The following is a 14,070-nucleotide window of genomic DNA, read 5'->3' as shown; positions in this document are numbered from 1 at the left end:
TAACGATTATGCAGCTGCTTGGTCGACATTAACCGAGCGATTCGAAGACAAACGGTTGATCATCGATAAGCATATCGATGCCCTTTTCGATCTTCCAAGGATGACGAGCGAGAACGCAACAGAATTGCGTAAGCTGATAGACGTCTGTTCGAGAAATGTTGATGCCCTCAAAAACCTTGAGCTTCCAGTTGAAGGATTGGGAGAAAGTATGCTGATCAATCGAATCACAAAGAAGTTAGATGACGAAACTCGCAAGGCATGGGAATTGGACCAATCCGCAAACGAAATGCCGGATTACGATTCAACGATGGAATTTCTGAAAGAGCGATGCCGAGTGTTGGAGAAGATCCGTGTTCCGGAGAAGCGCATCGTTAAACCCGTGAAACTACTGAAGCCGACCGTAGAAGTGAGAACCAAGGGTAGCAGTCCAGTGACAACCGCTGACAAATGTCCACAGTGTTCAAACAACCATGCGTTATGGAAATGTGACGTCTTCAAGAAGGCAAACCTGACAGATCGATACAATACCCTTCGACGCATCGGAGCGTGCTTCAACTGCCTCCAAAAGGGACATCGGACAGTCGAGTGTTCATCGGAACATTCTTGCAAGCAGTGCAACAAACGGCACCACACCTTCCTTCATCCAAACGAGACCTCTACAAAAAAGAGTGAAGCTCCGTCAGCGGTAAACTCAAAAGACGATCAGCAGAATCAGAAGCGAGAGGTACCTGCTGGGCCTAGTACTTCAACACCTGCAATCAGTAAGGAGGAACAGCAGTCAAACTTCTGTACTCGACCAAAGTCGGGTAGACAGATACTACTCTCAACAGCGCTAGTACCGGTCTATGGAAAAGCGAACAACCCGTACCCTTGTAGAGTTCTTCTTGACTCGGGGTCACACACAAACTTCGTTTCGGAACATTTCGCTACGTTGTTGGGATTGAAGAAGCAACCTGCTAACTTTTCGATCGGTGGGTTGAATGAAACGCAAACGAAGGTTCGATTCAAGATACACACGCAGCTGAAATCTAGAGTAACTGATTATACTGCTTGTCTTGAGTTGCTCGTGGTACCGAAGATAACTGGAGAGCTTCCGGTTACAAAGATTGATTCCAGATCGCTCACGATTCCGGGTGATATCGAGTTGGCTGACCCGAATTTCGGAGTTCCCGATAAGGTTGACATGCTGTTGGGTGCCGAAATATTCTTTGAGCTGCTGAAGTCAGGACGTCTACCAGTACCAAACTGTGCAGCCGTGCTCCAAGAAACCCACTTTGGCTGGGTTCTTAGTGGTTCAATACCTGATAAAGGACCTAATGTGGTTCATTCGTTCTGTGTGCGAGCTGAAGAAGATATTGGAGAGCTTGTGAAGCGATTCTGGGAAATCGAAGCGTATTGCGATTCCGAGATTCGGGATGAATCAATCGAAGAGGCTTGCATGAATCATTTTCGTGAAACTCATGAGCGGACTGCAGAAGGACGATACGTTGTTCGTCTTCCGTTTAACGACATGAAGTTGCAGCTTGGTGACTCGCGAACGATGGCAGAAAGGCGCTTCCTGACGTTAGAGAAAAGGTTGGATAGAGCACCAGAACTAAAGGAACAGTACATGGCGTTCCTACGAGAATACGAGCAGCTTGGCCACATGAAGCTGAACAACGATGTAACCGATGAAGATCCACACTCGGTATTCTATCTCCCTCATCACTATGTCTTGAAGCCCAGCAGTACGACAACAAGGCTTCGCGTGGTGTTCGATGGTTCTGCTGAATCGAGCACTGGTATATCTATCAATCAGACGCAGATGATCGGACCTACAGTGCAGAATCACTTGGTTTGCATCGTATCGAACTTCAGGGTTTTCAAATACGGCTTCACTGCGGACGTCCCCAAAATGTACCGTCAAGTTGGAGTACATCGAAACGATAGGCGGTACCAAAAGGTTGTAAATAGATACGACAGCAACCACCCGCTCCAAACTATGATTTACAAACGGTAACATACGGATTAGCTTCGTCTCCGTTCTTGGCCACGATGGCGCTTCTTCAACTAGCCAATGATGAAGAGCAGCAGTTTCCACTAGCTGCAGCCGCAGTCAGGAAGTCCTTCTATATCGACGATGTACTGACTGGAGCGAACACACTGGAAGAAGCTCTAGAGCTGAAGAATCAGATTATCGGATTACTGAAGAAGGGTTGCTTCAGTATGCACAAGTTTTGCTCGAATTCGGAGGCATTACTGGAGGATGTACCGGAAAACATGCGAGAAAGTGTTATCAACATCGAAGACCCAACCATTAATGCAGTCATCAAGACTCTAGGTGTAGCTTGGCAGCCACAGGAAGATTGCTTCACATTTGTCGTTCCAGTTGACACTACAGTTGAACCGAATCGACTCACAAAGAGGTTGATTCTCAGCCAGATTGCGAAGATTTTCGATCCATTGGGTTTCGTGGGCCCTGTGGTGACAGCAGCGAAGTTGATCATGCGGGAATTGTGGTCTCTCAACTTGGATTGGGACGAACCTGTGCCCACTGAAATGGCGAATCTTTGGACGGACTTTCGAAACGAGCTGCACTGTCTAAATGAGTTAAAGATACCGAGATGGATCCTTTCGGATGAAGCATGTGCTGTGGAGCTCCACGGGTTTGCAGATGCATCGGACTTGGCATATGGCGCTTGCCTGTACAGCAGGTTGGTGAAAGGCGATGGATCGGCTGATTTGAAGCTGATCTGCAGTAAATCAAGGATTCTTCCGAGAAAGAAAGGAAAGCAGAAAGAGATCACCACCCCGCGAGCGGAGCTGTTGGCGGCTCAACTTCTAGCAAGGCTTACAGTGAAACAGTTGGATGCCCTCGATGTCCAATTCGAATCCGTGGTACTTTGGAGCGATTCACAGATAGTATTGTGCTGGTTGCGCAAATCACCCGATTATCTTGCAGTGTACGTCGGGAACAGAGTCCGAGAAATCCAACGATCGACGGATAATTTCGCTTGGAAATACATCCCTTCCAAGTCGAATCCAGCTGACACGATATCCAGAGGCATACAACCCAAGAATTTGAAGGCGCATGAATTGTGGTGGAATGGTCCACCAAACCTTCGATATCCTGACGGGCGATTCGATGAACCGCCACCTATTCCGGAAGAGGAATTGCCGGACCTTCGTAGCGTTGTGCTCGTAACGACACGTAGTCATCCGAGATTGGAACTTTTCGATCGAATAAGCCGATATAGCATCATACAACGTACCATGGCGTATGTTGTTCGATTCTGTGACTACGTCAAGAATGGCAAGGAAACTTTGACCAACGGGCTGCCTACTGCATCTGAAATGACACGAGCAAGCACGTTGATTGTCCGTATGGTGCAGAATGAAGTTTTCGAATCGGAAATCAGCACGCTGAAAGCAGGGAAGGAGTTCAAATTTCCAGTACGTAATTTGAATCCATTCGTCGACGAAAGTGATGGAGTCCTACGTGTGGGAGGTCGATTGAAAAATGCGGCCATTCCATATCAACATAAACATCAAGCGCTGTTGCCCGAGAAACACCCAGTGACGGTAACATTAATACGATACCTGCATCGTACGAATATGCACATCGGACAGCGAGGTCTCCTAGGAATTGTTCGACAGCAATACTGGCCGCTGAATGCGAAGAACCTGATTCGAAAGTTGGTTCATCAATGTGTTCCTTGTTTTCGGACGAAACCAACACGATCCTCACAACTAATGGGGAATTTGCCAGACTACCGAGTGCAACCTTCACCAGTTTTCGCGCACACTGGAATCGATTTTGCTGGCCCATTCAAGATTCGATCGAACACGAAAATAAGGAATGCTGCAGTACTGAAAGGCTACGTGTGTGTGTTTGTATGCATGGCAACACGTGCTCTACATCTTGAAGCTGTCTCCGATTTGACGTCCGAAGGTTTCATGGGAGCCCTTCAACGCTTTGTAAGCCGTCGAGGACTCGTTGTGAAGCTGTATTCTGACAACGCTTTCAATTTTGAAGGTGCTAATAACGAAATGAATCGACTGGCAACCCTGTTCCAGGAAGAACAACATCAGCTGAAGCTCAACGAATTTTGTGCCCAGAGAGCGATCGAGTGGTCATTCATTCCGCCACGCAGTCCTCATTTTGGTGGGATTTGGGAAGCCGGCGTAAAGTCGGTGAAATCGCATCTAAAGCTGATCATGGCAGAACACAAGCTGTCATTTGAACAATTTGCAACTGTGCTGACACAAATCGAAGCCGTGCTAAATTCACGCCCCCTCGTGCCAGTATCAGATGACCCGAATGACATCAATGCCATTACTCCTGCCCACTTTCTGATAGGGCGTGAGTTCCAAGGAATCCAGGAACCGTCGTATGAACATATTCCGCAAGGCAGACTGTCCCAGTGGCAACTGGTTCAAGACATGAAGCAGAAATTTTGGAAGCTGTGGATGCGAGACTACTTGCACGAATTGCAGAAGCGCCCGAAGGATTTCAAGGTCACCGATTACCAGGTGGGAGCCTTGGTCCTCATCGTAGATGAGAATACTCCGCCACTGCAGTGGCAGCTGGCTCGAATCATAGAGTTACATCCCGGCAAAGACGGCCACACACGCGTGGTTAGTCTTCGAACGAAGGATGGAACGACGAAAAGGGCCGTAAAGAAGATCTGTCTTCTGCCCTTGGACAACGAGAGAGATCAACGAGACGAGTAAGGTTTTGAAATTCACAATTTCAACGGCCCGGAGGATGTTGAGTGTAGCAACGCACCCGCAACACTGCCAACCTTGAAGAGAGAAACCCATTTCATTTTTACCAACACACCTAAACTCTGTAAAGTACGCAATAAAGGACAGTCAATTTTCTGTAGCAGAACAGACCAGACGCGTTTTCTTTCGTTCCACGCGGAAGAAAATTTTCATTTACAGCCCACTGTTTCTCTCGAGCTCGTTCAGGTGGAACTCGTCAACTAGCAAGGCCAAGGGAAGTTGATTGCGCGGATTTGGAGATTGATCGGCATCATTTTCATCCGGATATCGTTATTTTAGCTGGTTGGTGTGTGCTCGAATCAAGCGTCCATGTTCGAGCAAAACAGTGTAGTTCACTTTGCCCTTGCGCTCAATTAGCTGTCCTGGAATTCAATTGACTGTGTGGCGACGATGGATCTGAGCGTAGACCAAATCATCCGGATCGAATGATTTCTTCACTGCGCCATGCCGTCTGTTGAATGTATAGCGTTCTGCATCTTGTTCTCCAAGGTTGGACTCTGAACACAGGGCTTCAATAGGTCCAGCGTTGTTCGTATTGGTCTTCCTAAAAATAGATGGGCAGGTGTCTTACCATCCGGAGCGCTACTATTCGGCGTAGACCGGAAAACTGAGAGGAACGTCTGGAGATGCTGGAATGTTACCATGGTTAAACTGTGGGAGATGATCCACATCGACTACGCAGGTCCAGTTGATGGTTATCACTACCTCATTGTCAAAATATGTTGTGTTCTCGAAGAGAAGGAAACTAGTTTTAGGTTTAAGAGCTAATTATATTTCGACTTGTCTCTTCGGTGGTTGGAACTAAACTGACAAAATATTTGCAGTTTGTTACTTTCTTACCCTGGCTACAAATCATGGCCAACCAGGCAACATATTCTTCTGATGCGTACGCCGATGGTACATTAATACTTTTGAAAATCATCTGCAGAACACTCTTTGAATTCAATATGCAATGCTCTTCAAATTATTAATTTAAATTTGCCCATATTTGGGTTCGTCCGATCTACGCCCAATCTGGGAAAACTTAATCTATATATTGCTTACATGATCTTAGCGTGTAGGGCATGGAACTATCGAGTTGATTAGAAATTACTCGAATTTTTCGCTGAATTTCATCAGGCTTTTGAAAATCTTTTGAGAATTGAGAAGGTACAGTTTTTCGAGAGCATCAAATTACCCTTTCACATGCAAATGCATCCTATCATCTGGATACTGCGAACCCCACTGTAGTTTCCAGCAAATGGCGATAACTGATATCTTTCTGTATAGTTCAGTTGTTTTGTTGACACACCATGCAGCTGTGTATTCTTCACAGAAGTCTATATACATATGTGGCAAGCCTATCGCACTGACAGATTGCAGTGTGCAATATAGACCTTCGTATTTTCATTCCCACTGGACGTTAGCGAAACCAATACACAGCCAGCCAGTTAATCGCGGTAGAGTACACCAAGAAGCACAGTTCGCTATCTGTATAAGTTCATGATATTCGCTTGAATAAATAGTAATAAAAACGTAAGCCCGCGTTGGAAGTCGACAGCTTCGTTTACAGAGATGACATTCCTATAACTCAACTGGTCAGTGCTGGAAGCTTTGACTAGAGTTGAGTTCATTATCACGATTTACGAACGTTCAATTTCAATAAGTAAATTTTCTACTTTGCATATGTACTACCCATAAAAATATAACTGTTCCATATGAATAGGAAATCAAGCAGGGAAGTATATCAACCATGTGTTTCCCAATCTGATGCACTGATCTAAAACATTCTAGCATCCAAAGTAGGACCTTAAAACATCTAAATGAAACAATTGCAAAAAAAAAACTGGCATCGCTGCCTCTGAAAGTCAAATAAATTAGCTGCCTTGCCTTGCGCGCAGACCGTGGCTCACTCCGCATCAAATTCCAGCCCTATTTTGTTTGCAGAAATATCACCTGAAATCTTATCTGTCGCACTCGGTTACGTCAAGTCAACTGCCACAGGTAGCTGCTACCAACTACTCAATCAGACAGAGCACCATCAGTTTTCATTCAAGCATCGAACGAAAATGAACGATCAGCAGATTCAGGTAGCGTTCGACCTTGCCCTGGAACTAACCAAACAGTGCGGTCCTATCGTACGGGAGGGTTTCCGGAACACGACGAAATCGGTCGCCAACAAGGGAAGGCACTGGGATTTGGTCACGCAGTACGATCGACGCGTGGAAGATGTCCTAATCGAGGGACTGAAAAAACGGTTCCCAGACCATCGGATGCTCGGTGAGGAATCTACCAGCGCTGCCAACATTAAGGAGCCGCTGGACGAGAGACCAACGTGGATCATCGATCCCATTGATGGAACGATTAATTTCGTCCGTGGTGTAAAATTCATCGCAATTTCGGTGGCGTTGGTGGTGAGCGGAGATCTGAAAATTGCAATCCTCTATAACCCATGCTTGGAGGAGATGTATACAGCGATTGCCGGACAGGGAGCTTTCCTCAATGGAGAACGGATCCGAGTCAGCGGAATAGAAGACGTAGGTTTTTGCTTTCGTAACATGCAATCTACTTGAAACTAATCCCTTATAATTTTTCAGCTTAAAAGCTCGCTGATCGGACACGAAATTTCCATTGCCAGCTACGAGGCAGCTCGTCCGCACATCTTCGGTCGCGGTCAGGAGCTCATCAAGGAGTGCACCGGATTGAGGGCTATGGGATCGGCTGCCTTATCATTAGCCTACATCGCCAGTGGTAATCTGGACGGCTACTGCATCGAGTATTTGAAACCGTGGGACATTGCGGCAGGTGCACTCTTGATAAGGGAAGCCGGGGGCGTTGTCATCAACATTAACGGAGGCCAGTACGATATTCTGAAACCGGACATAATTGCCGCTAGCAGTGAGAAATTGGCTCATCGTTTACTCGAAATTGTTCGCCAGGTGAACGAAAACGTTAACGGACAGAAATAAAGGAATACCTACAAATCTTTCATTGTTAGTAAATATTGTTTCTACTCACCGAATTGGGTGGCATCGAGTGAGGTGGATAGCCCCCGGGAACCATCCCGGGTGGCATTGGCGGGCCCTGGTGGGGCGGCATTCCGGGATGCGGCGGCTGCGATTGCGGTGGCGGTCCCGAATGCTGACCCATCTGCGGATGGGGTGGACCCGGAGGATGCTGCTGCATATGCTGTGGTGGTGGTCCGGGAGGCCCTCCGGGGCCTTGCATATGGTGCTGCGGAGGTCCCTGGGGTCCTCCGGGACCTTGCGGTGGAGGACCGTTCATATGCGGAGGACCATGCTGCGGTGGTGGTGGTCCATGGGGATTCGGTGGCTGCGGTCCATGTTGTGGCGGGGGACCCTGCATTTGCATATGACCACCTTGACCCCCTTGTGGCGGGCCTGGTGGACCGTGCGGGTGCGGCGGACCTTGCCCCGGAGCCATATGCGGAGGACCCTGAGGCGGGCCCGGTGGTGGCTGATACGGGCTATGCGGCGAGGGGGACGGTGCGGGGCTCTGCGAAGGTGGTCCCATTGGACTCGGCGCTTGAGGCGGAGGCATAGGACTATTTACTGGCGAGGGGCTCGCCATCCTATACTTTTCTTAACCCACTAATTCACTCACTTTTAATAATTGCACAACTTTCTAAATCAATACCAAATAAAGTCCAATTTTCTCTAACAGTACACTGCAAAATCCAACACTTTTAGCTTGGAAGAAAATGGCTGCCGACAAAGAAATTTTCAAATTTAAATATTCCACACAAAACGGGACAATTTGCACAATCCACCGGCACGATTTAATCCCAACGGCAATGCACGAAACCTCGGTACTTTACAACCGATATTCAACGTAATATTCTGCCAATTTCCAGAAACTTCCCAGCGATTGACGCGTCGAACCGAACAAACACCATCAGGAAAAAGTTACACGAAGAACGAGAGAAGAACAACGAACCGCACCACGAGAGAAAGGACGCAAACAACAAAGCCGGAGCAAAACGCGAGAGCACCGATCGTTTGTTGACGTTGACAGTCGTTTTGACGGGCGGGATTTATATAGATGAGGCACGAGATCAGTGTTGCCGGGATGCGGGAAAAATTGCTGGTATTACAGTTTTGCCCCACAGAAAAAAAAAATGCGTAAAGGCCAAAGTATTATAATACCGTATTATCAACCGGTGGAATCTACACAGAAAAACAAAACTACCCACCGCTTGGGTTTTTAAAGTTAAATTTGAGTTATTTGACCTCTGCCCGTTTCATTTCCTCTCGCTATTGTTGTCAAAAATAGAACGAAAGATTCGACTCAACCGTCTAGTTCCGTACGAGAAGCCAAAATTGAGTAATATGCGATATACCCAAATTTGAGTTAATTGAACTTAATTTTGGGTAGAAAAAATTGAAAATAACTTAGCGATGGGTATTTTTTTTTGCCGTGCAAACTACTTTGAGCCGGTTTACCCAAATTTGGCTTATCGTACGGAACATGGGAGATGAGTGAAAAGAACTTAATTTTGGGTTGTTTTGAATTTCTGTGTAACGATTGGCTCACTACTTGACTAGCCTATTGGTCCCAAGCAAATCGACTAACGTACCCCATTCTAGTATAAATTCCAGTACTACACTACGTTTGTTTTGATTCGCTATGAAAGTTTGACAGATAAAATGAGGGGTTATTGGTTTTTCCTATGTTTCGAGGGGTGAATCGATTAGCTTGGGACCGAAGAGAGTACCAGAGCTGAGCCAAAAAGTTGAGCACGTTTATTCGGGACCTTCTGGTCTTAGAGTTACCTCTATGGTATTATCAACCGGTGGAAACCCTAATAAACGAGCACCATAAATGAACGATACCACAAATCGTGCCACCGTACCTCATATTGTTGGGATGATAACCCGAATAGGTTGTTAGGCACTCCATATGGTTATCGTTTATGCGGGAACCCAGACATGGTAGACATTGAGGAAATGGCCGTCGAAGGTACGAAGTGCAATTCTCATGCACTGCAAAAAAAAATGTACACGGATACGAATTTTGTTCATTTAAAACAAAAATATAAATGTTTATACTCTAAACATATGAATTATTCAAAGTAATTTGAAAGCATATTTAAAACTAAAATATGTATGTTTGAATAAAATTCAAATGCATGTTTATTTCAACAATATAGGATTTGGGTAACCGGTTTTTAGCGTGTCATGCCTTTTTATTTCCTTCTTGTTACATTCGGAAAAAGTTGCCCCAGCTTTCCCTAATAAAAATTGTATGGTTAATTTGCTTAACGACGTGTTCTGGGTATCATCCAAACCATTTATGGAATAGTTCAATGATTTGGGTTATCGTTCGTTTATGGTTATTTTTTATTAGGGTTGCTCAACCTCAACAGAAAACGGCCATCCATTCCGAATCCATTCCGGATCCTCCTCCGATACCGAACATGGAAAAAAAACCGGTATGAGGACCAGTGGCAGAAACCGAGGCAGAAACGGCAAAACGACGCTAATAACACAAATTTGCACCGGTTCCACTGAACTGGAACCCCCGGACACCCACCCACACTGCCCGAAAATATTTTTTTTCATTTCTTTGCAAACCGTTTTATTTTGCTTTACCCTGCACTCAACTACTAAAATAATTCGAAAATATGTATGTTTATTTTAAACATGAAAAGCATGTTTAAAATAAACATATTTATTATTGTTCGCATAGCTGTCAAACCAAACAAAAATAAATACGTTTATTTTCAACACGAATATTTTTGAAATAAACGTAACATTATTTTTATTTTAAACATTGATTTCACATGACTTCAAACATGGAATACGTTTGAAATCAACCTAATTTATGTTTGTGGCCAGAACAAACTGAGTTTACGTTTAAATTTACCTCAAATATTTTTGTTACGACGATAGTTTTTTCTGCGTGTAATATCGATCAATGTAATTCAAGCTGATGTATGAAATAATGATGTAATAGCAAAAAGCAGATATAATATTACATCAATGGATGTAATTTTGTTCGCAAAATCGATGTACATCGTACAACGTTATATTACACAACCAATGGATTGACCTGGTTGCAGCAGTTTGGATGTTATATTCAACAACTTTTTTTCGGTGTGTAAATATTTGAAAACTCTTAGAAAATTTGATATTTTTTGAAGTAAAAATCAGTTAATGAAGCTTTCATGTTTTTTTACATCAACGAAAAATATGACAATTCCAAAATCATAACTTTAACTCTGGACGATTCAATTTCAGGATGGGACTCACTGTTACTGAAAAGTACCCCTAGAAGTGAAAAAGTGCCCATTTTGCGGTAAAGTGGGTTAACCCATAAAATGGGTAAAACATATTTACCCACTAATGGGTAAAGAGCTTGTACGTCAAATCATTGAGTACTTTTTAACAATTTCCAAAATTGATTGTATTTGGTAACTGGGTAAATAGTGACAGCAGTGACAGACGGAGCGGCTCGAAAACTTTGGTGACTAACCTGCTATTTCAATTTTTCAGTGTACCACATGGCAACACCACTACTACTAGATTGTACCACATGGCAACACTACTACTGGATTGTACTAGCATTTTCACCAAATGTATTAGAATGTTTTGGTTCTATCTCTTTCACTCTACTCAAAACTGAAATGCATAAAAAAATGACAAAATGATACACTCTTTGCACACTGTCAAAGAATCATTATATACAAAATCAACTTTGTTCAAATCAAAACAAAAAAAACTAACCCATCTGGTGGATGATGGCACAAGCTTCCAAGAAAATTCTATTGGAAGATTGTCGCCACTGCATGATGATGATAATGTTGACAGACTGCATATAAAATTCGTGAAAATTAGCGTTAAATCATAATTTTCATCAAGCCTGCGTCACAATCCATCCCACTGCGTCCTAGCAAGAAGTACGGTCGACTTGTTTCGCGCTCCGTTGTTTTGGAAGTTTTTTCGGTATTCGCTTGATATAATTTATCAGTTTTTTTCTCACTAAGTGACTCCTGGCATAGTTCCCGGTAAATTGATCGAAAAGTGAGTTTTTTTTAGTAGAAAGTGCCATTTTCGGAAAGATTAATCCGTGCTATTGAAAATTCGCAAACAAATTTGGGCATCATCGTTGCGTGGTCACGCATACGCGCTTACGCATACGCGCTTACGCATACGCGCTTACGCATACCCGCTCACGTATCATCATCATCGAGTGTGAGCACCCGTTTCTACATCTATATCGTTCATCATTCATTGTGCGCCTGTGTGCGCTGAGTGCCGCGCCTCGATCAAGTGCACCACAGCGAAGGTCATCCACGCTGCGCGTCGCTTCCCAGCCATCTGTGTAAACGCCTACACATATAACGCTCGGTGGTAGTAGTATAGGATTATCAGATAAGTTTTTGTTTTTTTCTTGTTTCTTTTACTCCCCCATTAGATAAATTTTCGTTTTGTATTTCTGTGTTTGTAGTGTTTTCTGTGTATTGTGTCTGTGCGTTCAGTGGGAGAGCGTTTTGCGCTCCCACTAGTTGAACAAAATGGATGTTTTGTCAGAAGACGACATGGATGACCATTCATCTCAGAAGAATGATGATGTCATCCCTGGTTCGTCGTCTCAGTCTGACAATGGGCAGGCTGAGAAAAGCTCCAGATTGCGGGCCTACCCGAATGACTCGACTGGCCCATGGGTTGTCTATTTTCAGCCCAAAAACAAACCCTTGAATGTTGTTCAGATATCTGATGATCTGACAAAGCGATTCTCTGCCGTGACCGAAATAACGAAGGTTAGGCACAACAAACTTCGTGTGACCGTCGCTAACTTGAAACAGGCTAATGAAATTGCTGTTTCCCAGTTTTTCACACTGGAATATAGGGTGTACATTCCAGCCTCTGATGTGGAGATCGAAGGCGTGGTCACTGAGGCGAGTCTGAACCCCGAGATACTGGAGAAGCAAGCGGTTGGCCGATTCAAGAACCCCTTGCTTCCTCCGGTAAAGATACTGGCCGTTCATAGAATGAAGTCAGTATCGCTCAGCGAGGGTAAAAAGAGTTTTACCCCCACAGACTCGTTTCGGGTGACCTTTTCTGGATCTGCCCTTCCTCAATACATCGAGCTGGGAAAACTTCGTCTTCCTGTGCGGTTGTTTGTACCTCGGGTCATGAACTGCCAGCATTGTAAGCGGTTGGGACATACGGCCTCCCACTGCGGCAACAAGGCACGCTGCTCCACATGCGGGGAGAAGCATGAGGATGGCGCTTGCGCAGCTACTGCACCAAAATGCGTGTACTGCAACGGAACTCCTCCTCATGCTCTCTCGTCGTGCCCGGCGTACAAACAGCTCGGGGACAAAATGAAACGCTCCCTTAAGGAACGTTCCAGGCGGTCTTTTGCAGAAATGCTTAAGACAGCCACGCCATCGACCAATGACAAAAATCCCTTTTCTCTTTTGTCAGATGACGAGACTGACTCTGACTTGGCTGAGGAGGGAACTTCTTTCAGTTTTCCGGAAGGTTCTGCACGGAAACGAAAGCGCATCCGTTCGCGGATTGTTGCAAATAAAGAACCCCAAATCAGCTTGCCTAAATCAAGGAGTGGTGGAAAAAAGGAGACTTCTACTCCTCCTGGATTCCGAAGAACTGACTATACCCAGGATTTTCCACCACTTCCGGGGACATCCAAAACCCCTGGTGCCCCAATTTTAAGAACAGAAACCCCTTCTTCATCTGGGCTGTTCTCATTTGATGACATTGTGGACGGTATTCTCAAATACCTCAACATTTCTGATCCTCTGAAAAGCATTGTCCTCACATTGCTTCCGACTGTGAAATCCTTCTTGAAGCAATTGACTTCAAAATGGCCCCTTCTTGCAGCTATCATCTCCTTCGATGGATAATTTTCCAAACGAGGTCGGGGATTTGATCACTGTTCTACAGTGGAATTGTCGAAGTCTTATTCCGAAATTAGATTCGTTCAAGTATTTAGTCCATAACAATAATTGCGATGCATTTGCCCTCTGTGAAACATGGCTCTCTTCAGAAATTGATCTCCCTTTTTTTGATTTTAACATTATTCGATTGGATCGTGAGGATTCACGTGGAGGAGGGGTACTTTTGGGGATCAAAAAGTGCCATTCCTTCTATAGAGTGAATCTTCCCGAATTCCCCGGTATTGAAGTTGTCGCATGTCAGGCTACCATTAAAGGTAAGAGCCTTTGTATTGCTTCTGTATATATTGCTCCTAGAGTCTCTGTTAATCGCAAACAACTTTTCGACATATGTGCGGTACTTCCCGCTCCATGGTTGATCATGGGAGATTTTAACTCCC

At 44.8% G+C, this 14,070-nt stretch overlaps 2 protein-coding genes across 2 annotated transcripts in view; one reads left to right on the top strand and one right to left on the bottom strand.

The window, feature by feature from the left end:
* The window catches only part of brm (ATP-dependent helicase brm), a 40,004-nt gene extending 31,299 nt beyond the window's left edge, over positions 1–8,705 (bottom strand). The window contains exon 1 of the mRNA XM_065225141.1: positions 7,765–8,705. Within this exon, the coding sequence (XP_065081213.1) occupies positions 7,765–8,337 (573 nt within the window). The 5' untranslated portion in view covers positions 8,338–8,705. The remainder of the gene's footprint in view (positions 1–7,764) is intronic.
* Positions 6,645–7,744, top strand: LOC135704035 (uncharacterized). The gene is made up of 2 exons (XM_065225415.1): positions 6,645–7,283; positions 7,344–7,744. The coding sequence occupies exons 1-2, from the start codon at positions 6,816–6,818 to the stop codon at positions 7,713–7,715; spliced, it is 840 nt and encodes a 279-aa protein (XP_065081487.1). The 5' UTR covers positions 6,645–6,815; the 3' UTR covers positions 7,716–7,744.
* Positions 8,706–14,070: the final 5,365 nt, after the last annotated feature.

Source organism: Ochlerotatus camptorhynchus, unplaced genomic scaffold (assembly GCF_037179485.1).
Source record: "Ochlerotatus camptorhynchus isolate MF236.1 unplaced genomic scaffold, CSIRO-AGI_Acam_v1.1 ptg000021l, whole genome shotgun sequence".
NCBI lineage: Eukaryota > Metazoa > Arthropoda > Insecta > Diptera > Culicidae > Ochlerotatus > Ochlerotatus camptorhynchus.
The sequence above is the reverse complement of the archived record's forward strand: the minus strand, read 5'-3'. Positions and strand labels throughout refer to the sequence as shown.